The 23,413-nt window shown below is 44.7% G+C and overlaps 5 protein-coding genes and 1 non-coding gene across 10 annotated transcripts; 2 read left to right on the forward strand and 4 right to left on the reverse strand.

Annotated features, from left to right (window-relative positions):
• LOC133918966 (uncharacterized) lies at positions 1-3,656 on the reverse strand. 2 transcript variants are annotated; one of them, XM_062364293.1, is made up of 5 exons: positions 3,616-3,656; positions 2,457-2,686; positions 1,426-1,516; positions 445-511; positions 1-372 (listed from the first exon to the last, which is right to left on the reverse strand). In XM_062364293.1, the coding sequence occupies exons 1-5, from the start codon at positions 3,639-3,641 to the stop codon at positions 319-321; spliced, it is 468 nt and encodes a 155-aa protein (XP_062220277.1). In that variant the 5' UTR covers positions 3,642-3,656; the 3' UTR covers positions 1-318. The 2 variants fall into 2 exon arrangements, with proteins under 2 accessions (XP_062220277.1, XP_062219526.1); XM_062363542.1 differs by lacking the exon at positions 3,616-3,656 and adding an exon at positions 3,320-3,587.
• A 460-nt stretch (positions 3,657-4,116) lies between these two features.
• On the reverse strand, positions 4,117-8,039 carry LOC133916942 (phospholipase D alpha 1). Of its 3 annotated transcripts, none has more exons than XM_062361186.1 (4): positions 7,876-8,039; positions 7,518-7,657; positions 5,318-7,214; positions 4,117-4,882 (listed from the first exon to the last, which is right to left on the reverse strand). In XM_062361186.1, exons 2-4 carry the CDS (start codon positions 7,623-7,625, stop codon positions 4,449-4,451), a joined length of 2,439 nt encoding a protein of 812 aa, XP_062217170.1. In that variant the 5' UTR covers positions 7,626-7,657; positions 7,876-8,039; the 3' UTR covers positions 4,117-4,448. The 3 variants fall into 3 exon arrangements, with proteins under 3 accessions (XP_062217170.1, XP_062217700.1, XP_062218341.1); XM_062361716.1 differs by having other exon boundaries at positions 7,754-8,015; XM_062362357.1 differs by having other exon boundaries at positions 7,750-7,889.
• A 4,682-nt stretch (positions 8,040-12,721) lies between these two features.
• On the forward strand, positions 12,722-14,430 carry LOC133886658 (peroxidase 25). Its single transcript, XM_062326422.1, has 4 exons — positions 12,722-12,969; positions 13,091-13,270; positions 13,443-13,605; positions 13,695-14,430. The coding sequence occupies exons 1-4, from the start codon at positions 12,754-12,756 to the stop codon at positions 14,117-14,119; spliced, it is 984 nt and encodes a 327-aa protein (XP_062182406.1). The 5' UTR covers positions 12,722-12,753; the 3' UTR covers positions 14,120-14,430.
• Positions 14,431-14,562: 132 nt separating this feature from the next.
• TRNAP-AGG (transfer RNA proline (anticodon AGG)) lies at positions 14,563-14,634 on the forward strand. Its single transcript has one exon. It is a non-coding gene; the product is annotated as a tRNA-Pro (tRNA).
• Positions 14,635-19,358: 4,724 nt separating this feature from the next.
• Positions 19,359-20,718, reverse strand: LOC133920379 (DCC family protein At1g52590, chloroplastic). Of its 2 annotated transcripts, none has more exons than XM_062366047.1 (5): positions 20,341-20,718; positions 20,179-20,236; positions 19,947-20,054; positions 19,760-19,852; positions 19,359-19,598 (listed from the first exon to the last, which is right to left on the reverse strand). In XM_062366047.1, the coding sequence occupies exons 1-5, from the start codon at positions 20,570-20,572 to the stop codon at positions 19,550-19,552; spliced, it is 540 nt and encodes a 179-aa protein (XP_062222031.1). In that variant the 5' UTR covers positions 20,573-20,718; the 3' UTR covers positions 19,359-19,549. The 2 variants fall into 2 exon arrangements, with proteins under 2 accessions (XP_062222031.1, XP_062221298.1); XM_062365314.1 differs by having other exon boundaries at positions 19,359-19,640; positions 20,341-20,717.
• Positions 20,719-21,251: 533 nt separating this feature from the next.
• On the reverse strand, positions 21,252-23,202 carry LOC133921789 (uncharacterized protein At2g34160-like). The gene is made up of 5 exons (XM_062367200.1): positions 22,878-23,202; positions 22,741-22,789; positions 21,832-21,894; positions 21,664-21,728; positions 21,252-21,518 (listed from the first exon to the last, which is right to left on the reverse strand). The coding sequence occupies exons 1-5, from the start codon at positions 23,061-23,063 to the stop codon at positions 21,423-21,425; spliced, it is 459 nt and encodes a 152-aa protein (XP_062223184.1). The 5' UTR covers positions 23,064-23,202; the 3' UTR covers positions 21,252-21,422.
• Between the last annotated feature and the right edge of the window lie 211 nt (positions 23,203-23,413).

Below are 23,413 nucleotides of genomic sequence, written 5' to 3' on the forward strand. Positions count from 1 at the left end.
TAGAATCAACAGCCAGCAGTGTTGATTGTTGAATACTTTCTTCTTCTCAAATCAATACAAATCACACTTATGTCCGCAACTCGGTGTGACACCTTTCTTTCTTGCTTCTTTGACAAATTCGGCAAAGCGACTGAATCGGGACCTTTCTAACATTACATGTTCACCACCACACTGCTGTATTTAGCAAGTACAACAGGCCTCCATGAACAAAAATAAGTATGACAGGCCAGCTCCTCATTAGCTCATCAAGTCTACAACTATGTCATTCTTTTTCCCATTTTGAGGAACAACTATGTCATTCCTATGAAAGCATTTGCGCTAGTCATACAACCCCTCTTGCTCCCAGATGTCCACGAGGAAATCAACCATCTCCTGCAATTTCATGAGCTAGGTTTACAAACATGCCTTGCATTAAATGGTAAATTGAAACGTGTTAGATATTACATGAAGAGGAATGGGTTGAGGAAACGGCTTATTTGATCCAAGCAAACTCTCATATGCTGCATTCCAACTGCACAGATAAATATAGTTTGGGTGAGCATAATTGCATAAACCTTCGTATTACACCATGATAGCATTCCTTGAAACTTCAAGAGATGGCACACAAGAAATAAACCATCAGAAAAAAATAATACTAATGATTTCAGTATATTCTGGGGGATGAAATCCAAACCTAGTATCTATTTGAAAGAAACAAATTGTATATGAATGTCCAATTTCTTCTTCAAATTTACATCTCAACTGGTTCTCTGAATCCTTGTTGAAAGATGAGTAGCTGCCGTCAAATTTGATTCATTGGTACTCTATTTATTGCTTATGGAAGTTTCCTAAACTGCACTTGCCTCTAGCGATTGAAACTAATTTTGCTTTTCTTTACCAATGGTGACAAATAAATCACACATCAATGAGACAGTGCAGCAATAATGTGCTTTGGAACCTCAAGTGACATAGATAAACTCCCTCCATTTAGCGGTATATGTCCAAGCCCACCATACCCCTATTAAATATCGTAGGGGTAGAAAGTGGAAATACTGCAACGCACTTCTGAAGAGAAATACATTGGGATCCTATACAAAAGAACGACCTATAGCGTGCGACATGAATGGAAGTAATAGACAATACTAACAGAGCACAATTGGAAGAGCAAAGAGAATGAAACGAACAAGGGCAGTACAAAGGAAATCACCTTGATATAAACAAGTCCACAAAAATGATCTCAAACTTCAAAGAACAAAAACATGTGAACAAGAATAAACAAATCATAAAATATGAAACTAGTTTGATTTCTGTAAGGATGCAAACAAATGGTTCTTGAAAGTTCGAAACATGTATTGCATTGAATATACTTGTCGGACAGAAAAGGTTTTACAGGTAATTTTTCAAAGTTGATTCTGCATATTCGTAGGCAATCTCATTCTCTCATACCTCAATACCGGTTCGCGAATCTGCTTCACCTTCGGCCGTAGGCTTTTAATTTCAGTCCACTCCTGCCTAGTCTGTTCCCAAAGAACGGGTCCTGCAATAATATTTTGAACTTTCGGTCACCATGCAACTAAGGTTCTTCACAATAGGTCTTCTAGTTCCACTTGTTATCAAGTAAGAACATCAGCATAATGATTAGGCAATAGTTTGCCTACTCAAATTTCTTCACCCGTCCTTTTTTTTAATGGCCAGGAGATTTGGCATTCACCAAAGGAGATTGGCATTTGAGATGGTCCTGCATATCAAATCCGGGTGGGTGGAGAGGTCAAACAGCCTCCCCACCACCAGGCCATTGCCTTTCCCCCCTGCTCAAATTTCTAACAGGCAAATCTAGTAGCAAAATATACCAGGCGTTGTGAAAGATGACATTATGAAACTGTGGATTCAAAGCTTCCAAACAAATTTCCACTTAGTACCACACAACAACTAAGATATGGTAGTATGGTACACCAAATGCATTGATCTTGGTACAGCCAATAGTTACCAATTGTATTTAAAATGCTGACACAGTTCGACATGAATATTGACATTATACCAAGCCATGGTAATGTTAAAACACTTTTTTTTAAAGGATAATGGCAGGAGCTCTGCCTGTATTATTAAGGAGGAAAGAGTATCAGTAGGAATCACAACAAGGCCACTAACGCTGGCTTGGCAGAGCTTAGCTGACCTTAAGAAGGCACCAACACAGAAGGCTAGCTGCTAATTACTCTCTTGACAGAGCACAAAGCAACCAGAAAATAAAGGAAGATCACCATCAATCTTTTTCTCAGCTGGAAGCATAGGATACGGAATACTAAGGCAAACTGCACAAATCAAGCGTTTTCCCGACATCTAAAATTACAGCACAAGCTAGGACATAAATATGTAGTGAAAATCAAGGTTAAGATATGTTGAGGTGCTTGGACAACATGTATGCATTGTAAACACTCTTCTTTAGCAAAACTGAACAACATGATTCAGAAAAGAATTACCATGATTAAATTCAGGGAGGCTATAACTGCTTCCCACTCCATGCTGATCAATGCCCCAAGTGGATGTGTTGATTGGAGAAACGCCCCTTAGATCTGCCTGTTCAATCTCGATGGTGGTTGTACTCCAAAACGGTTCCCCTCCTATGGTGAGATTTTGGTCCTGGGTAATTAAGCTCCTGGACAGCTCACCTAGTTGCTTTACAGTCCTATCACAGCATCCAAAACAGCCTCTGCTCTGTTTGGAAGGAGTTTGATCATGCAGACAATTAGCATAAAAAGGCCAAATTAAACGTGGGTAAATCTGGAAAGAAGAACAAACTGCAAACATGACAAAATCCAGGCAAACAAGGTCGCTTTCCATTTTCATGAGCAGGTGAAAAGATGGAGTGCGAGACCACTACCGCATCTAGCCTACTAGCTAGGTCACTGATGATACTAGGTGAGAAAATTGTGATGAAAGAACGTGCAAACAACAAAACGAGTAATCACCAGCACAGTTTACCATTTTCCCTTCATTTCCCTCTCATTACCTAATCTCCAGGAAGTCAAGAATGAATCACCAGCCTAGACAAAATACGGTGCGGATTCCGATTGGAACGCACTGAGGACTTGCCACGGAACAATTCCAAAAAAGCACGTCGCCACCCACGCGATCCCCTTTCGCACCACACTCCACCAGCCATGGATGCGTGTCCGTCCGTAGCAGCGTGCCCGCTCACTCCCAACAGCGCAGCACCGCCTACAATTCTACCAAGCGAATTGCGACGGCATAGATCGCGCTCGAGCAAGCGAAAAGAGTTTAGAACAAAAAAGGAAAAGAGAAAAGAGGAGAGCGGAGCAGGAGGGAACCGAACCCAACCCACCCGGAGCAGAGGAAGAGGCAGGCGGAGGAGAGGAACCGCGGGATGCTGCCCCAGTCCCAGCCCTCGCCGAGGTCGACGTCCCCGTCGCCGACCCTCGCCGCCGATCCCCCGCCGCCGCCACGGTCGCGGGTCCCCATGACGCCAGTTCACTCGCCGGATTCGTTCGGCCTGTCAGGTTCGCGACGCGCCTGGGAATCGAGTGGAGGCACCGACAGATCGGATTGGGTTCGACCGCGCGATTTGGATAAGCGGAGAGGGGTTGGTGGGGTTGACGATGATGGACGGATGTGATCTACCTGATCCTGACAGCGCGGCGTGCCATCCCTGACGGCCGTCGGCCTGGCTCTCTTCTTTTCGCCACCTCCCACGTGGTTGCGTAGACCTGAACGGCTGAGCTCTACCTTTCAGCTACATATCCTCCATAGCAGATTTTAAATTTATAAGTTAAAATAAAATAATATAAGTCTCTGTTTTTAATCTAAAATAAAAATAAGATTAGCTACTAAAAACTCAGTGTACATGGCTCTGCAAATTTTAAAAACTAAAATTATTTTTAAAAAATTATTGAAACTAGAACTCTGCTAAACAGTTATGTGCCTGCTCTGCACCTGGCTCTTGCCAGTTGCCACTCCCTATTTTTCACGTGCCAACGAGCCTCTTGCGACCATTGTTCTCAAGTCTGGCCTACCTGAAGACCTGAACAATGATGAGCAGAAAGCAGAATGCTACACATGTACTGTACGCTAGGGGTGCAACTAAGAATCAAGATCACTACAGAAATAGCACGATTGACCAGATGGCAGTAGAATCAACAATTCAACATTGAACAGCACAAAAAGCTGAAGAAGCAATCATGTGCTCGAGTCTCATCTTACAAACGGCACTGCAACGCAGCAAGCCACACAGGCTAAAACAGACAGGGACAACACAATCTGTATGCAGTACCAGTACACAGCAACCCTTCCTCCTATCTTTCCAACCATGCACGCTGCACTTATTATTACTCCCTGAGTAGCGGTAAGCCAGTAACTATAACAACACTACTATCTGAAGCTTAAGTGTCTGAAACAGAAACAACAAAGACACCAAGCTGAGGCCAGACAGGAGAAGCGATGGCGTTGCCTGCCCTCTATGTGGTGAGGATGGGTGGGAGGTAATCCGACTTGCCGCCGAGGATGCGTGCGCGGGTGTCAGGGAAGAACTCCATCCCCGGAAGCTCCGTGACCGTGCCCTCGCTGCTGACGCCGATGGGGTAGCTGAGGAGGTGTCCTGGGAGGTCCTGCTCCAGGTCGTCGCTGGAGTACAAGTCCCAGTACTTCTCGGCTATCTTGTTCACCTTCTGCACGCACTCCAGGCTATCCGGGCGCTGGAACGCGTCGTCCAGCATGCCCAGGTGCTCGTACCACAGCGCCATCCGGAAGCCGTGGATCTGGCCCTGGGCTGGCTGCCTGGTTGACAGGTGGTACGGCTGGTATGCACCCATAGCGATCTCGGAGTCCCTAGCGCCATCCATGGACCTCTGGTTGATGTTTGCGGACCCAATGATGATGTACTCGTCATCAACTGGAATCAAACAAGAGATTACTAGCTTGATCGATATTTGATTTCAAGCAAAACAAGAAAACAATTTAAGCAGAAATTTAGATGCTCCATGGTTTGCTATCAAGAGTAACCAACTAACATATAGTACCTCCATTTCATATTTTGTTCATTCGAGAAGAGTAAGAAGAAACCTTTGATGAAAATAGACTTATAGCAGCGTAGGACTATTTCTTTCTGAAATATTTTATGCTTTAAGTTGATTTAGCTGCTCTTCAAAATAGTTATATGTTTAATTGAAATAATCCCACGCTTCCAATATATGTACAGCAGAATGTATGCTTCCTAAGCACATAAAACATTCTCTTGAATCTTGATAAACAAAAAGTTATGTAGTCTATTAAAACTTGATACTGAAATATAGTGCCATGCAGGGATAAAGTAGAACTGACTCGGTACCTATCATCATTTTGGTGTGAACATAGATCATGAATCTCCTAGCCTCTTGAGCCCGGATGTAATCAGTGTCAGGTTCTGGGTGTTCCTCAGGTTCATACTCCCCCTCCTGCTTCACCTCGCGGTTACCTAAGCAGAAGAAAGTGAGGTAATCCTTGGGGTTTGCTTCAATTCCCTTGGCTTGGAGAGCTTGTGTAATGTCAGTGTACATCATGTCCATTGTTCTCCTCTGCCAGTCTAGGATTGCTTGGACAGATGCACTTTCTGGAACACCCTCAGGCCACATTGGTACAACAACATAAACAGTAAATCGTTCCCCAGCTTCAATCTTGGTGACAATCTTCAATGAAAGCTCCTTAGGAATCAAGTGCAGAGCACCGATATCTTCAGGCTTGATGCCTTCAGGCTTCCAACAATAAGAACTTCCAAGGAAATACTGGTTCTCAATATAGATAAAGTTCTTAGCCCTCCTTATGGCATTTATGTATGCATCTTGGATGCTCCTGTCGATGATTTGATCCTTTCCGCTTACAAGCCCAGCTCTGGCAGCTTCCTCAGGAGTCTCAGGGAAGCCAAAAGCAGCACCACCATCAATGGATCTGAAGAGCTGAACATTCCATGTTTCTCTGTCCTCCGGGAACATGACAGGAGAAGGTGGAATAATAATGTCAGAAAGATCCCTGAGATGTAAAAGGAGGTCCTTACCACCCTGCTTTCTCCATCTCTGCTCAAAATTGTAAAGAACATCCCAAGCAATTGGCCCTTCCAGCCGTGAATGAATGTCATGCCATGGCTCTCTTGGACCACCCTTCTTGATTGATGCACCCTCAAAGTTTGGCTGGTGGAAGTCATCATGATGGACAGTATCAAGTGTCCTAAACAAGGAGTGATACTGGGTATCATATCTTCCATCACAAAGGTCAATGCCACCAACAAAGCTGACTATCCTCCTTTGCTGGGATCCCTGGTTCGGCATCTCATGGTCAACAACTACTATCTTCTGATGGTGGGTGAACATAGTTGATATCTGCAGATCCTGAACAATGCTACCAGAATCATCAGGGTTGCGGGGGCACCGAACACAATTCACGTCGGTGCCATGGAAGTAATTTGCAGTCTCCTCATCATGCGTGGCCATCAAACCATCCCTCTTCAGCAAGCCAACTGAAGTCCTATCATCCCACACTAGCATAAGAACCCGGACACCTTCACTAGCCTTCCTCTTGAGCAACTCCCCGAGGGTAACATCTCCTCCAGGTTTCGGCCGGTTGATGTCCCTAACCAAGGTGATTTCAGTGTACACAGACCAGCCAGTGATGTAAATCAAATGCTGAGCATTGCTTATGGCATCAAAGATATCCTCCCAGCATCTGTGTGGCTCATAGTTCTTGCCATCAGCAAGCGGGATCTTAGGAATGAAGTTGTCCGGGACATGTGCATCTTGGTAGAGAGTAACATTACATCCTTGCCTCTGCGTGAAAAAAGTATAAGGAACACCAGGATACTTGGTGCTCCGGACACCTCTCGCCCAATTGCGGTCCTTGGAAACATCAAAGTACTGAAGCTTCACATGGATCTTGCTGTCACCAACAGGTTCACGCTGATCATCACAGATTTCAAGCCACTTATCAATCTCCTGACCATCCAGGAGCTCTTGGACAGGAAGGTAAGCCCTCCCAATCAGCGAGGCCCCAATGGGGTTGTCAATCTTGACAGTGAAGATGACATCGGCGGCCAGGTGGGCACAGTAGATGTGGAAGGACTCGTACCAACGAGGATTGACGGGCTCGTTGGATATCATCCGGGTACGCCCGACGCGGGCTTTCTCCAGATCAACGGTGGCATATATCTTGGTGGTGCCTTTGCCGATACCGACGGTGTCCTCAATCCCCTCCACAAACTGTTCAGAGAAGCTCAGGATGTAAGAAAAAGTTGCAATATTTTAGGTGACACAAGAAGCGATACGTGACAGCTAACTTCAGATTCAGACTATTGATTCAGTTAATGAAGAAGTGATTGAGAAGTGATCAACAATACACTCAATCTTGGTACACATATCACATCATTTTAATTGCGCGTTACTGCAGAGCAGCATGTCAAGTTGGGGGCCAAAATCGGTTTATTCGGATTCAGCATCTACGAACTATGATGGTATGCGGAGAAAGAAAAAGGAAACGAGACAGAGGGAGAAAGAAGAGCAGACCTTGCGGATGAACTTGGGGGCGCTGCCACTGGCGCGGTGCGGGTTGGAGAGCGACTCCGCCTCGAAGATGGTGGCGTGGAGCGTGCCGTGGAGCAAGATCTGAGCCATGGCTCCCTCCTCGCTTCCTCCTCGCTATCAGCCTATCACCAGTCGCCAAAGAGAGTAAGCAAGAGGGCAAGGGACAAGAAAGCCCGCACCAACACGAAAAAAGGAGAGGACGACGGGAAGCAACCGACGCGTGCACCGGACAAAACCAGAGCAGCACCGACAAACGGGGAGAAGAGGGGGCAGATCTGGGCGAGGCTGCGAGCTCTGCACCTCTGGCTAGAGGACGGCGAGAGGGTTAAGGGAGGCTCACCGGTTGGCAGGCAAGGCAGCGAGGTCGTGGTGCGATGAATGCGATGGCGAGAGGCGTTGATGGAGAGGGGAAACGCGGGGAGAAAGAAGGCAAGCGAGGGAAGCCGGTCCGGTCCGATCCGATCCGATCGAGTGGTACTACTATTATAAAATCGGCGGGGATCGAGGGAAGAGTGGATGGGATGCGCGAAACGCGGCAGGGGATGAGTGGTATCCGTATTCAAGCCGCGTGCAGAAAGAAACAATGTGCACGTCGCGGGGAACAACCAGTCGGACCGGCACCCCACTCGTCGTCTCGCCTCCACGGATCTGGAGTAAAATAAAAATAAAATGGTCTATGTACAATCATTCACTACATCTAGAGTATAATCATGTATTTAAATCGCTTGATGCATATATAATATTTCATTCAAGTTATTTCATCCATTAGATCCAAGTTGTATTTAAATGGTTGTACAAATTGAAAGCCGGGGAACGGGCAATAACGGGGCCATCGCCCAATCATCCGTCACTACCTGCTTGCGAGATGTATTAATAAGATCGGATACTCATAAATGTAGCTTATTCTATATTATATCTTATATTTTATTTTAGAGTTGGAGTTGAATATAAATAATTATTTATTTATCATGTATCTTATTTTATATTTTTATTTTAGAGTCGGCACTCTGTTGCCTGCCGTCGAGGGAACCCATGGCATGTCACGGTCCTCTTGATGCGACGTGCCGACGTGCTGCGACCGTTAACGTTAGGGATTAACCGATTTTTAATCAACTCGCCTTACGTGCTCTTAAATCCTCTCTTTTTCGCTATAAACAAGCCAAGTTTTCTTGTAATTCTTCGTGGGGAAGATCTACTCCTACTCACGAAGTCACCATTCGCGAAGCTCGGAGGTCGCAGATACGCACGCACGCTTGACCTCCTCGGTAGCAGTAGAAGAGTTGAATCTACGTTGCTTTGGTTCGCTGGCTTCGAGAAGGCGAAAATGGGGGCTCTGGACAGTGGATCCCGATCAGCACTGGGCGGTGCCGACGTTGCCGACGAAGAGAGCAGTGCAGCACTGACCAGCTTGGGTGGTGTACCGGCGTTACTAGTAATATATTTATTCCTCTCGACTTCATCATAAAATCTTCTTTTTCTTTTAAATATTATTTTAGTTTTTGATACACGGAACAATTTTATAATAAATTATTTAATATATAATATATTTATTCCTCTCGATTTCTCCAACATTTAATCAATAGCATATAAGTCATAATCCACTACGCTCGTTGAATTAAAACTCTACTTTTCAATAGCCATTAATATAGACACTTTAGTAAAATATCATATTAAAAACATAAAATGATATCTATTTAAAAATTAAATTAAATTACTAAAATGACATTTATTCTAGAATAAAAATAGTATAAATTTACTTATATTGATCATATAAATTTATATATTTGGGTAGATGTACAGTAAAGTAGCACGTCATTAGCCTACACTCGGGCCGGGCGTCCACCACGTGCCCCGCCCGGGTACCTCTCCAATCGCCCAGATCGACCGCCGACGTCCCCGGCTATATCCAGGCCATTCACATGCTGCCACTTTCACATCTCTGCTTGGCTATGGGCGCATCGCCACCTGGCTGGGTCCTAGAAACATATCCACTTGCTGTACCTGTACGACTTCATTGGTCCAACGCTTGATTGATAAGCCGATAGCGGGTTCATGCCCGGGTGACGTCGCTCTCGACGGACCGCTCGTTCCCACCTAGCCCTCGAATGATTACAGGGTTCGGCAGCCCCAAGCAAATTCTGTAGAATCAGATTTTATAAAAAAAAAATTCTATGACGATATATGCTTTCTCTATGTCTTCTTTTCAGTGAAGCTGTTAAATCAAGAGATATATGATTGGACCAAAATCTTACAAAGTTTTTTATAAAAATTCTTATAAAATTTGCTTTCTTACCGGCTGATTGCCCGGCTCAGTTTGCCACCTTCTGTTGTTGATCGTAGTGGTCTCGTGCATGTCATTCGAGCTAGCCTGTCTGCGTCCTGTCAGCAGCTCTATTATATCGCAGAAACGTCAGCTGCTCAATTAGTACATATTGGCCACTTTCAATACTTTATTTCTTTTAAAAGAAAAAATAAAAAATAATGGTAAGAAATAAATTTTTAATGGATATATATATATCTTGTTAGTTTTAAAAGTTTTATAAAATAATTTATTATCTCAGAATCACCTAATATTACTAAAAGAGCTAGTTTCTTTTATAAAAAAAATAAGCTCATTCTTTTTCATCTTTAAATTACTTATCATATTATCTTTTTACTTAGGTGGACCCTAATTAATATCTAAAAAACTAGTATTAAGAGTAGCCTAAGGGCACGAACAATATTAGATGTTTATGGCTATGTGCTTAAGGAAAGAGAGTATTAAACAGCTATATAAAAAATATATTCTAACACAAACAAAGATTATATGTGCTTAAATATAATTAACTATCTTGTTAGAACTAATATAAGTAGTGATATTTAAATAAAAATATTGGTCTCCGTCTAAACACATATGCCAGTGTAATTGAGAAGAAGTCTATCTTTTTATAAACACATTCTCTAAGAAGCTTATTGTACATGCTCCAACACTCTGCTTCCAAGCACCGGATGTGGACTTGTTTGTTAGAACTATTTATGGTCCAAATTCTCAGGAAAGTGATTTTATGATTAAAAGTAATTATCTATGATAAAATTTACGAAATAAGTGATTATGTTAGAAAGGTGAATTAGGGAATCTGATTTTTTTTCAATTTTCAATATCTAGTTCATTTTAGATAATTACTCCTACATAATCACTATGTAAGTTAAAAATTGTAATATATCATTTGATAAAGTTCTCACTAATTTCACTCTAAAAACTAGTTTGTGAACTCTGACAAACAAGCCCTGAGCTAATTAATATCTTAGGTTTTATCTAGCTTTCATCATTCACTTATCAGGTTAGGTCAATTTTATTCTTCACCGAAATGATGCGTCCATTAGTAGTGTTGATGAAGATGACTAAAGATATCGTTCACTTATCAGGTTATTATTACGGGCCTGTTTGGTACATTGCCCCACTCATATGGTTACTTGCAACGGTTGCGCTGCGTCACACTTTCTTGGCCCTGCAACCTGTCGTACACTCATTTTCCTGACATAATTTGCCTAAGTTGCGAGGAATAATTTCTGCACCCCAAATTTATGGCTTGCCCCACTTTGCCAAAGTTAAGCATGGCAAAAGTATATGGTAATGGTAACTAACCAAAGAGGCCCTGTAACCTGAAATTTATGCCAAGAACACAAAGAAAAAAAGAAAGGTGTTTGCTCCCTTTTAGAAAAGTTTACGAGTCTAGTTATTATTATGAGGCAGGCAAATCTGTAAAACCTAAAAGAATAAATCAAATTGAAAAGAAGATACAATAAAACGATTATAAAAGATTAGGTTTGATAGAGCTTCAGTTTCTAGCTCCACATTAACTTTTAAGATTGTAGGTTAAAATAAAATAATTTAAGTATCTATTTTTAGTCTAAAATAAAAATAAAATAGCTCACATAAATACAATTAGTGTATCCATAACTCCAGCTCTATAAAATCTTGGAGCTAGGAATGCTCGATTGAAAAAATTATTAGAGCTGGAGCTCTGCTAAACAAGTCCTTAGTGTCAATAAATATCTCTAGTATCGGCTCCACATCTGACGCACATTGAACCATCGTTGAGGTATGTTTATTCTTGACTTCTTTGTGTTTGGATTGAGGTCTTTATGTTTGCTTTTCCTATTTGCGAATGTGAGGGAGCTTTATTATCCCCTTTCGAGGGTTTTATTTTCGTGTCATTGTCCTCTTCTGCGGTGGTGGAGGATGGTGTTTTTGGGTTACCATCTATGGTGGATCCAAGGATGATGGCGCTAGATATTTTCATCCTCAATCACATCCTGACGATGCAGCTATCGATACACCTTCAGATGTATCTCGATTTTGGATCTTGTGGCAATTCTAATGTTTGTGGCTGCTCGATAGATCTGGTTATAGGATTTGACTCTAGTTTTAACATTTTACCTTGCTTCAATCCAGTGGAGAAATGCCATGAGCGGCGACGGAGACCAAAGTTGGAGAAGATAATAAAGGACCTAGATATAATTTTTAAGTAATTTGTTTGTCTTCTAGGATTCTTGATACAAGGAATTTGTTCTGCTCAAAATTTTAATATAGTCCTCTTCCATTATAAAAAAAACAACTATGGTGGAAGCCCACGCATGCCAAGCCCACTTGTGAGAAACCTTTCCGACACTATTTCCCATGTTCTTCACGAGTTATACTAGCCGGCCTTTTCCATGACTGTTCCCATGTTCTTCACGAGTAGCACTGAAACACTTCAGTATTTTCAGCATATCCTCTTCTGCTAGGCCTAGGCTGAGCATGTAGCCTAGTTATGTGTGTGCAGTATGGAAATATAGTGATGGAGTCTTTCAAATTGAGGTCTTTGGTGGGTTACTGCTATCTTACACAGCAGCATTAAAACTGAAAATGATTTGGGGCCAAAGGTGGAAAAACTGAAAATGCCATACATGCGGTTCAGCAAAAGAACTTCCTCAACTGACAGTGTAATTCTAACACAACTTGATGATAAGAGGGAGTCACAAAATATGCAGGTCGACATACTACCTGTAATCCACATCTTTCCGTAGTGCATGATCCACCTGCAGCTCCACTAACTACGATCACGAAATGGCTCTAACGATTGGAGGATAGGCGATAGCACAAGCTCAGTGACCCTCTATATAACGAACTATCAGATTACAGGATTTCCACAATTAGAGTTGTCCTGAAAACTCCAACTGATCAGACATTCAGACCATGGCAGCATCAGAAATGGCGGCTCTTTTCTTTTTGTTCAGTTCTCTGCTGAGAAGTCCTTTTGTTCAGAGTCAAGGACTGCAGACAGGATTCTACGACTACAACTGTCCTGATGCAGAGGATATTGTGAGGTCTACCGTCGAACAGTACTACAACAAAGATGCCACCATTGCCCCAGGCTTGCTCAGGCTACACTTCCATGACTGTTTCGTTCAAGTTAGTTTGGGGATTGTGCTGTTGCTCTGAATCTGAGTCTCATGTTTTTGCTGTCCGTTTTTCAGTTTTCATATGCATAATTAACAAGCTGAATAAACAGTTGTTTCTGCTTACTTTGAAGGGATGTGATGCATCAGTTTTGATTTCTGGAGCCTCTTCTGAAAGGACTGCACCACAGAATTTTGGTCTCAGAGGATTTGAGGTAATAGATGACGCTAAATCCCAGCTGGAAGCCGTGTGCGCTGGGGTGGTGTCTTGTGCTGATATATTGGCTCTCGCCGCACGTGATGCCGTTGATCTGGTGAGTCCATCTTAACTAGACAAATCTCTCTCTCTCTCTCTCTCTCTCTCTCTCTCTCTCTCTCTCTCTCCAGATCCTGCGCTCAATTCGTGCTAATAACGTTTTACCTTCTGACTGAGAGCATGACGATTGAATTATTCTTCTTCTGTCATTTTTGGGGGTCACATGTAAGACTGGCGGGCCAAGCTGGTCAGTGCCGCTGGGAAGAAGAGATGGAAGAATTTCGTCGGCTTCTGGTGCCAATGCCTTGCCATCTCCTGCTGATCCTGTATCTGTTCAGAGGCAGAAGTTTGCGGATCTAGGCCTGACAGACCATGATCTCGTAACGTTAGTTGGTAAATCCTCCTCTGTTCTTGTCTGCACGGTTTGCATTTCAGCAACGAACGATGCCACAACTGAAGGCATCAACCTGTGTGATTTGCAGGTGCTCACACCATCGGGCAGACGGACTGCCAGTTCTTCAGTTACCGCCTGTTCAACTTCACGGCGACGGGCAACGCGGACCCGACGATCAGCCAGGCGTTCCTGCCGCAGCTCCGGGCTCTCTGCCCGCCCAACGGCAACCCTGCCAGGCGGGTGGCGCTCGACAGGGACAGCCCGGGAGCGTTCGACGTGAGCTTCTTCAAGAACGTCCGGGACGGCAACGCCGTGCTGGAGTCGGACCAGCGGCTGTGGAGCGACGCCGCGACGCAGGCCGTCGTGCACAAGTACGCGGGCAACATCCGGGGCCTGTTCGGGCTCAGGTTCACCTACGAGTTCCCCAAGGCCATGGTCAGGATGAGCAGCATCGGGGTGAAGACCGGCAGTGGCCAGGGCGAGATAAGGAAGAGGTGCTCTAGGATCAACTGAGGCTCCACTTGGAACGCGGGAGTTTTACCAAATTCATGCAGGAATTGAACTGTTTCCTACGTCACAAACCAAGCCGGGCTTGAGTGAGGCCAGCAAACGGTGCTAGCGCAGTGATGCCAGTAGTAATTTGGAAGAAGATGTGCTGTACGTTGCTTTTCACTTTCTCTCTGTCTCTCTCTGTATGTGAAGTCTCGACTGTTTCGTCCAACTGTCCAAGCATCCTGTGTGCCTATCATGCACAGATGCATTCTGCAGTGCAGGCTGATATAAAATTCGGAATACATATGTTTTGCGTTTGTGTTATCATGAATCATTTGCTCAATCGTCGTGTGTATAAGACGATGTGACCCAGAGGCACTAGGCAACCGGAATGTACTAGTGGCACCAAACTCAGTGGTATGATTTTTATTTTAAACTCTGCTATACGAATTTTCATCATCAAAGGGCATTTGGTCTAGTGGTATGATTCTCGCTTAGGGTGCGAGAGGTCCCGAGTTCAATTCTCGGAATGCCCCGTTTTACATGTTTGTGCCAATTTTATTTTCTTTAATCTTTTTTTAACTTTCTGTAACTGTTTCGCCCACGCGACTATGCGAGCCTCGTGGAGCTCGAAACCCATGTCATCGGGAACCGGTTCACGTAGCTGTTTTACGTTAGAGGCACGTCCGAAGCCAGGAAAAAGGTCCGACGAGAATCAAACGGCTGTGCTCGCTCGGTCACTGCTCGGGGCTTGTTCGTGCGGGTTGGCTCGGCCTGCGCTGAGCTCAGCTCATCAGCGCTGCCGCTGCTCGCTGCTACAATAAACTAGCTATGTAAGTTAGAACTAGTGTATTCACAATCTTATAAAAGTCATAGAAAATAATTACAACTCAGAAAAATGTGAAATAAATTTTGTTAGTTTTGTATTCCTCGGTCATACATGTTAAAAATATGTGGGCTCATGAAAATATTAAAAATTATGAAACAAATATTCAAATTTATATGAATGATGTATCTTTTAAATTTTCTTTATGGATTTTTATATTTCAAAATGAATTACAAGTCCAATCGAATGTTAAACAACTGAGGGCACCCAAAGGCATTTGTGACATTTCTTCACTGTGTTATATTGCTCTCAAAGTTCCAAACAATATCGAAATAGTCATGAAATTTTTTGAAAAAAATTATGTTTTAGAGGGTGCTATAATCTATCTCTCCAAAAAATTTCAACTCAAACCAATACTTTTACAATAAAAAAACATCATTCGTACAAATTTGAATATTTGTTTCATAATTTTTAACATTTTCATGAACCCACATATTTTCATGAGCCCACATATTTTTAATATGCAGGACCGATGAATACAAAACTAACAAAATTTATTTCACATTTATTTGAGTTGTAATTATTTTTATATGATTTTTACAAGATTGTGAATGCACTAGTTCTAACTTGTATAGCCAGTTTATCTAGCTTTTTACTGTAACTACTACGTGTGAAGGCGTCTCGATAACTATGTCGCTCTTCGGCATCTACGATACATGGAGATCAGATCTGAGCTCACGCCACCGCATGGCTAAACCTTCTCCCTCCGCGTGGCTGACATCCATGCCGTGCGTCGTTCCGTCCTTGTTTCACTGCTCCTCTCCCGACGACACTGCTAATCTGCAACACGCCAAGCTCCAAGACCTTATCCATGCCCCCCTGCCGCCCGCGCTGCGCATGCAGCTCAGCAGCTCGCCGGAGCCACGCTTGCTCGTCTCGTGCCGTCGAGCGCATGGCGTGGGAAATCGAGCTTAATACATGACGATCCGCGAATTATCTCAGCCGCACATGCCTGATCCAACCACCCCTGGTTGGTACTGTCCACCCCGGGGTCCCAACAACGATGCCTCTGGTGCACGTTGTGGCTCGCCGGAGCGCCGCCACGTTCCGGTCGTGTCCGCCTCCCATCCTCCAATCTCCAGAGGCCTCGCCGCCGCCGCTGCAAGCACCTGCCATGGGCTGTTAAGATACCGTTGGGGTGGTCGGTATTCGAAAGGACGACCACCCCCGGGAGCAGGGGCGCAAGCAAGAACCGTCTCCTCCGCTGCACGCCGGGGCGCCGTCGCATCCCAGTCACCCCTCGCCTACCTTCCCTTCCTCCAGGAGGCATCTGGCCGTCCTAGCGCTCGCGCCCCGCACGTGAACCGTGCCGGCCAACCGTCACCGGGTCTAGATCGCCATCTCAATGTCGAGCTTGCGAGTTCATCTGCCGTCGCGTTCTCGCCCTCATGCGCCGTTGCTAGCTTGAAGCGTCGTCTGCCTGATGCTCCGCCGGCCGGAAGCTCGGAGCCGTCCTCCTCCTCGCGAGCGGTTGGCCGCCATGCGTGTGTCCGCTGTGAGCCGTTCACCGCTTGATGGATGAGAACGCCAGAACCACCACCGTTGTTTGCTCGCTTCCCGTCCCCGGAGCTCGTCGCTGTCGCCAATCTCTCCGAGGTCGGTGCCCCTCGAAGATTGGGAAAAGGAGCGATTTCCTCCACGATTTAGATGCCTGACGCTCTGTCCCACGATTTAGATTTTCTCCACGATCGGATCCTGATCGAAATTTCAGCAATAAAACAGATCCGATCTGTATGTTTCTGTTCTACGATGATGGCCTCTCCTCTGGCATGTATTCTTTGGTGGCAACGTTTTGCCACACTTTTTCAGGAAAACGTGGAGAATTACACTTTTTGTTGCATAATGGGCTATAAACTATGGCAAAGTTCGACAAAGGTTACATGGCAACCCGAACGTGATGCGTTATATCAGAAACCACCTCTTGGTGTGGTGTTGAAGAAGCGATTGCATGACTCTACCTATTATGATTCAAATTTTAATACCCACGATTTACGCATAAGTAAGTATTTTTAGCGATATTAGCTATAGACAGATGCATCACCTTGTAATCGACGTCACACTTGCGGTATACAGAGTTCTTTTCTTTCTTGGAAAGACGGTATATAGAGGGCTGGATCCAATAGCCGAAACGTTATCCATTTGTGCGGGAGGTAAATAGTTGGATCTTACCTTGGCATATCCGAAAACAAATGGTGAAGGTCATATGAAATCCACACTAACAAGGTCCAACTGATCTTGAACGTGGCCGTGCGAACAGAAAGGAGTTTCTGGACCTGTGACGCTTACTCCATCTGGATCGTTCATTTCACGATCGGACGGCCTCCGGGCCACTACAAAGAAATCTTCTTCCCTGCTCTCTAAACCACCACGCCACTTGTTTCGCTAAAACCAGAGCCTTCAATCCATTCCAAAAGGGGCACATTTTTGTTTTTGGAAACGCCTAATCATGGCAGATATGACCCTCTGTTTTGGGAATGCTCCTGCATGACGCATTTGATTTTTGTAAATGTTCAAACATAGGAGCGTTGTCTGACAGGCACGAGACACACTGGCAGAACTACCGCATGACATTCTCAGTTTCTTGATATGCCCAAAGAGCCATCTTATGAATTGAGCCTATAAATGCTTATATGAACTCCAACAAATATCAGTATCAGCACAGATTTTATCTCGCCAACAGCTCAAGAATTTTCAATTCTTCACTAAGATGAAGATTTGGTACTTGATGATCACACAGTAGATAGATATCAAGGGCGATTCTCACCTGGGTTTCTGTGCATATAAGCACTGGTAGAATATAGCATCTGTCATCCTCCAAACCTTGCCTTCGATTCCCGTTAAAAAAATTGCCTTGAATTAAGTCAAAGTAAGTGTGTGCGTCAGATCAGCACTCTAAATCATGGTAAGTGCCAGTCTGCCATTGTTCATCAGCTCGAGGTTTTATGTAGCTTTGTTCTTGCATTCTAATCAACCATGTTTCTCCCTGATAAATCTTCACTTAGAAGACGACTGTAGTAAGACATACCTTCATGCTGTTGATTGTATTGGTCATTCGATCAGCAGCAGGGCAGCAACAGATATACAACGTCTTCAACTTCCATGCGGCTGGGGACGGCAAGACAGACGATGCACAGGTAACAGCACAACCCTACGAGTTCTGAATTTAGATACCTCTGCTTGCTTTTGCTACATTGCTTTGCTTATTGGATTTCTTATTCCCCTTTGTGTCTTCTCTGCCGAAAGGCATTCTTGGCGACATGGCAAGCAGCTTGTAGCGATAGGAGCCAGCCGATCATGGTCATCCCTGGAGGAAGGACGTTCTTGTTGAGCCAGGTTACATTTCAGGGACCCTGCAAGTCACCAATCGCCATACAGGTAGGTAACATTGATAGTTTGGCTATCCAGAATCAATCTGCAAATAATACACAAGAAGCAAGGTATCTGAGCTGGTAATCTGCAGTTGGATGGCAATATTGTGGCACCAAGCTACATTTGGACATCAAAAGCAGCCAACCTTCTGACCTTCTTCAGTGTTGATAACTTGACGTTGGATGGGAATGGTGAGATCGATGGTCAAGGTGCCATCTGGTGGAATTGCTATAATCAAAAGGTAGGATTCAGACTTCAGCATATAGCAGTGGTTTCTTCCTCTGATCCTTGATAACAATCTGATATGTTTCTCATTTTGGCAGAATTGCGTAGTGTGGGGAGCCTTGGAAGATTTGAGACAGCACTGGTGGAACAAATTACAGTCTCTTATTGCAACTTTGTTGGAACCATGACCGGTGTGAGGATCAAATCGTGGCAGGTGATTAAGAACTAAGCATCCTCTACATATCATGTGTATATATGCGCCTTGCATGAATTTTTAACGATGGTTGCATTGCATGCACCCTGTACATATGCTCTCTGCAAACCATAGACCACACCATAGCCATGCCCTCTAATATATGAAGTTATGAATGCAGGGAGGGAAGGGTCATGCAGAAGGATTCCTTTTTGAAAGCCTCAACATGACTGCAGTTCAATATCCTATTATCATCGACCAATTTTATTGTCCACAGGGAAATTGTCAAGTAAAGGTGAAACACACTAAACACATCATCATGCTGGTCACTCAGTAAATTCGTACTCTAAAACAAGGGTTGAAATGTATCTTCACTTGGTTGTGTTTGTAGGATGGTGGTGTGGCAATAAGTGATGCAAGATTCATCCAGGGGACATCCTCCGAGCAAGATGCCATCAAAATATTGTGCAGCCAAAGTGTTCATTGCCGAGATATCTATCTCAGTAACGTTAACCTCTCCTGGGAGAATCATACTGCCCCAGCAAATGCCACTATTTGAGATGCCCATGGAACCAGTGTGGGCATGGTGATACCAAAAATACAGTTTTCATTCCCTTCGTAGCTAGTGCTCTTCATTGCTATCACATACAAGAAGCATAGAGCTAAATTCTTTCTTAGATGAGTGCATTGTACACAAGTACAAATAAACTAGTATATGATTCTATCGATGGTTTATGCTAAACCATGTGTCAAAGTATCAAGGTATCGGGGTAGAAATTCATAATATCTCACATGCTTCCGTTTCGGAGCGGCCAAACACAGCATACCTGTTATTTGCAACATTGTCGTATGCGAAGTCCCTCAGAAACCTAATATCGTGATGAAATCAGTAGGAACAAATTGCATCATTGTTGCTAAATAGATCACTTGTAGCACAACATAAGATGACACGTACGAATTGAGCTGAGCAAGAAGAAAGGGAGCTTACAGAGGGACAAACTTGAGGAAGATGGCGAGCTGCGGGAAGGGCAGGTTGAGGTACTCCATTATCCTCAGCACTGCTTCAGACTTGATGTAGGACCTGTCCGGAATAAAATCGGCGCTTCATAATCAACAAGCCGGAGTACTAATCAACTTGATTCTTGGAAAGGGTTGTCGACTTGTGATTTGGTCACCTGTCCTTCTCGACAAGAACAACGCTGGAGATGTCGTCGGGGGCTCTCCCTGACCTCTGCAGGAGCTTCCTCCCCGACTCGCTCTGCAGTGGCACGTACCTGATGCTCCTGTTCGTTGGAATTGGAAATCAATCAGCTGTGTGTATCAACAACTCAACCTTGCTGAATGCAAATGCTGATCGAGTGATCAGTGGCACACAGAGTGTGCAAGAATTAATCAGAACGGATGTACCTGTTTGGGTCGTGCTCCCGCACGAATCGGACGCCCCCGTTGCAGAGGTTGCACACGCCTGCACACAGAGCACGCACTTGCAGATAAGAGGCTTCCCAATACGAGAGGCGAATCAATGAATCATGGAGGGGAAGGGGAGGGGAGGAGGGTTCCGGTGGGCACCATCGAAGAGCATGATGGGCCTGGTGTCGGAGGGCTGGAAGAACTCGGCGTCCGTGGCCGCCTTCATGGACTCCTCCGCCCGCGCGCCGCCTGCCGCCGCGGCAATCTGCAACCTCAGCGACCGTCCTTTTCGTGCGGTTTGTGGTTGCTGCGGCAGGAGGCCATGCCGTCGGGGGAGCGGCAGGGTGGGGGATGAGTAGCAGCAGGAGGAGCACTGCCCGACGGTTGCCATCGTCCTCGGCTCGGCTGTGAAGCGCTGAGCTGCGAACGACGTGCTGCTGCTACTGCCGCCGCCGCCGCCTAGACTTCAGAGATAGGCGGTGATCTGAATCTCCACCACATGAGCCTGGTGCACCTTGTGCTTCGACGTGGCGCGTCCAAGCAGCTCATAAATTGGTAGGAGGAAACAAAAAGACGCCTTGTTTGGTTCGCTTGCCACGTCTAACGTTAGAGTTTGGCTTGATATAAAAAGTGCTTAATAAATTCTTAATTGTAAATATGACAAAATTAATAAAAAACTGTGTGTGATATATAAAATAGGAGTTAAAAAATATGGCTTCTTATAATTATGACACCTAAATATCTATTACATAACTAATCTAAAACGTGATAACTTAGATACGAACATACCTAAAACATGTTTGGAGCATGAGAATTGAACTATTTCGTGCCAAATTCTTGGGTTTCAATTTGGGGAAATTTGGCATCGCTCGAGAGGCTAAGCTAACCGGTTCCAAGATATGCATATCTTATCATCTTCAGAGAATCCTTGCATATATTATTCATAAAAGCTAACATGTTATGCTCACCTAAAATTTACATAAAAAACGAAATATCCACACAAGCACCAGGCTTCTGTTAACAATGCACCGCCAGATTTTTAAAAGAACATTTAACTAGAAACACATGCATAACCAAAGAAACAAATGAAATAGCTGTTCAAAATGTGAAGAAATCATCAACATCCATCACAGGCACTGCCATGGAAATATAGTTAAACAAGAACGCATGCCATCTCTTGTGCACGCAGTATTAAACAATACAAACAGAGCACAACAGTCGCTTGTCGCTAGTACTCTTTTTTAAGCCTGCTCTTCACCATCTTCCACTTCTCTCTCTTCCGCAGCAGCAGCCATCAACTCATCAAAGTTGTCACTCTTTCCTAGCACTATCTCAATCTGGGGGATTAAAGATCAAAGTCAGTTCAAGTCTCAGAAAATAAGAATTACGTAAAGTTGAAGACAGATTGACAGAATGAAGAAATTGGCCAAGGAAACAGATAATTCACACTGGCACTATAACAATGATTTGATCTTCTCTGACCTTGGCCTTTTGGAAGGGGCGCCCTCTCGATTCGTCATTTATTTCCACAGTAGATGTCCTAACCTCTATAGCAGTGGTGTGAAGCGAAAGTTCAGAGTGCCATGTCAGCAGGTTAATTGATGATCTAGATTAGACAACATATAGAACAAGAAGAGCCAATGTTCTTACTCTTTTCAACAGCAAACCCATTATTCTTCAGAATCTCCGCAATGGTCACAACTGTTGCAATGGCTGGAAACAATTCGATCAATTTGGTTAGCATTGCCTGAAACACTCACATAAAGATGACAATGAGCTCTGGTTTATTTTATGTATCTAGGAAGAAAACATTAAAACACACTATGTGTAAACAGTCAGTACATGACACAGCCATAAATTATCCAAGTGTACGCAATTAGTTCCTGTTCTTCAACGCAAGCAAAGGTCATCATCATACAAATACAGGCAGGGTTTCCTGACGGATGATTGTGTTTTCTTTTTCTGTATCTCTAGTGGTCACTTTGAATAAGGGAGATTTCAAACCAAATCCTTAGAACTAAATTCTGAAATCCCCAAAATAATTCTCCTCCGCCAAACCCCTAAACTGGAAATGCCTATCAGATGTGAAAATTTTGTGCCTATGTCTGCGATTACAAGAGAAGACGATGGCTGCGCGAAAAAAAACAAAATATATCACTTGGCCAGTAAATCTGGTTAAGCCGTGGAACTGAATTCAAGCTGTGCACCTCATTAGCATATCTCCTGATTCAAGACAAAAGTGCTGATTAGAAGGCAAATGCCATATGAGAGACGTTAGGGTTTAGCAATAACCAACACATTTCAGAGATTCAACATTCAAAACATACACAACTACTAGGCACGTTCTTGGATCTTGCACATCATACTATGTCCACATACTTAATTGATAAAAATCGCGTACAACTAAACCTAACATTTCACAGGGATAACAAAGCGACGACACCAAAAGCACTATATCCCCAAATCAAAATCACAAAGAAATTCACATCAATGGAACTAGGGGAGATCTCCCTTTTATCTTAAAAAAAAGAAGGATGAAGGAAGGTGAGGGAGACACACCCATCCCGAGCGCGGAGAGCTCAACATCACCGTGCTGCTGCATATACCTCTGCAACGATCCAACCGAGTATGCAGTAAAAAATCCGCACCGAGGCAAGATTACCGGAGTACGTAGCGAGGTACAGGGGCGGCCGTACCTTGGCGAGGTTGACGTAAAAGAAGAGGGGCTTCTTGGTGTTGGACACCTGGATGCGGTTGCTGCTACCGCCGCCGGCGCCCCTCCTCTGCCCCTCGCCGCCGCCGCCGCCGCCGCCGCCTGAAGCCGCCGCATCTCCGGCCACGGTGAGGTTCTTGACGCCCTCGGTGATCCCCTCCACCACCATTATCGCTAGCTAGAACGCCGCGCCGCCCCTGCCGGATCGATGGAGGGAAGGGATGGCTGGTCGGGTTCCTTTGCGGTTTCCTCTTCCGGGGGAGCCGCTCACTTCTCGTCGTCTCGGCTCGGTCGGCGTTGCGTGCGGGTGGAGGCAGGCATGGATGGGTAAACCGACTCGGTCTCGGCCTGGCCCAATACTTCTGCGAGTTCCTCATGGGCCATCACGTCTCGGCCCATAGCTTTCCGCGGGTCAGCCCACACGGCTCGACGCTCGCGGCAGCGCTGGTCGAGCAGCCCAGGCCCAAGCCGTCCGCGCCGAGGTGCGTGGCAGGATCCGGCGCGGCGCACAGGCAGGTG

This window comes from Phragmites australis, chromosome 1 (assembly GCF_958298935.1).
Source record: "Phragmites australis chromosome 1, lpPhrAust1.1, whole genome shotgun sequence".
Lineage (NCBI taxonomy): Eukaryota > Viridiplantae > Streptophyta > Magnoliopsida > Poales > Poaceae > Phragmites > Phragmites australis.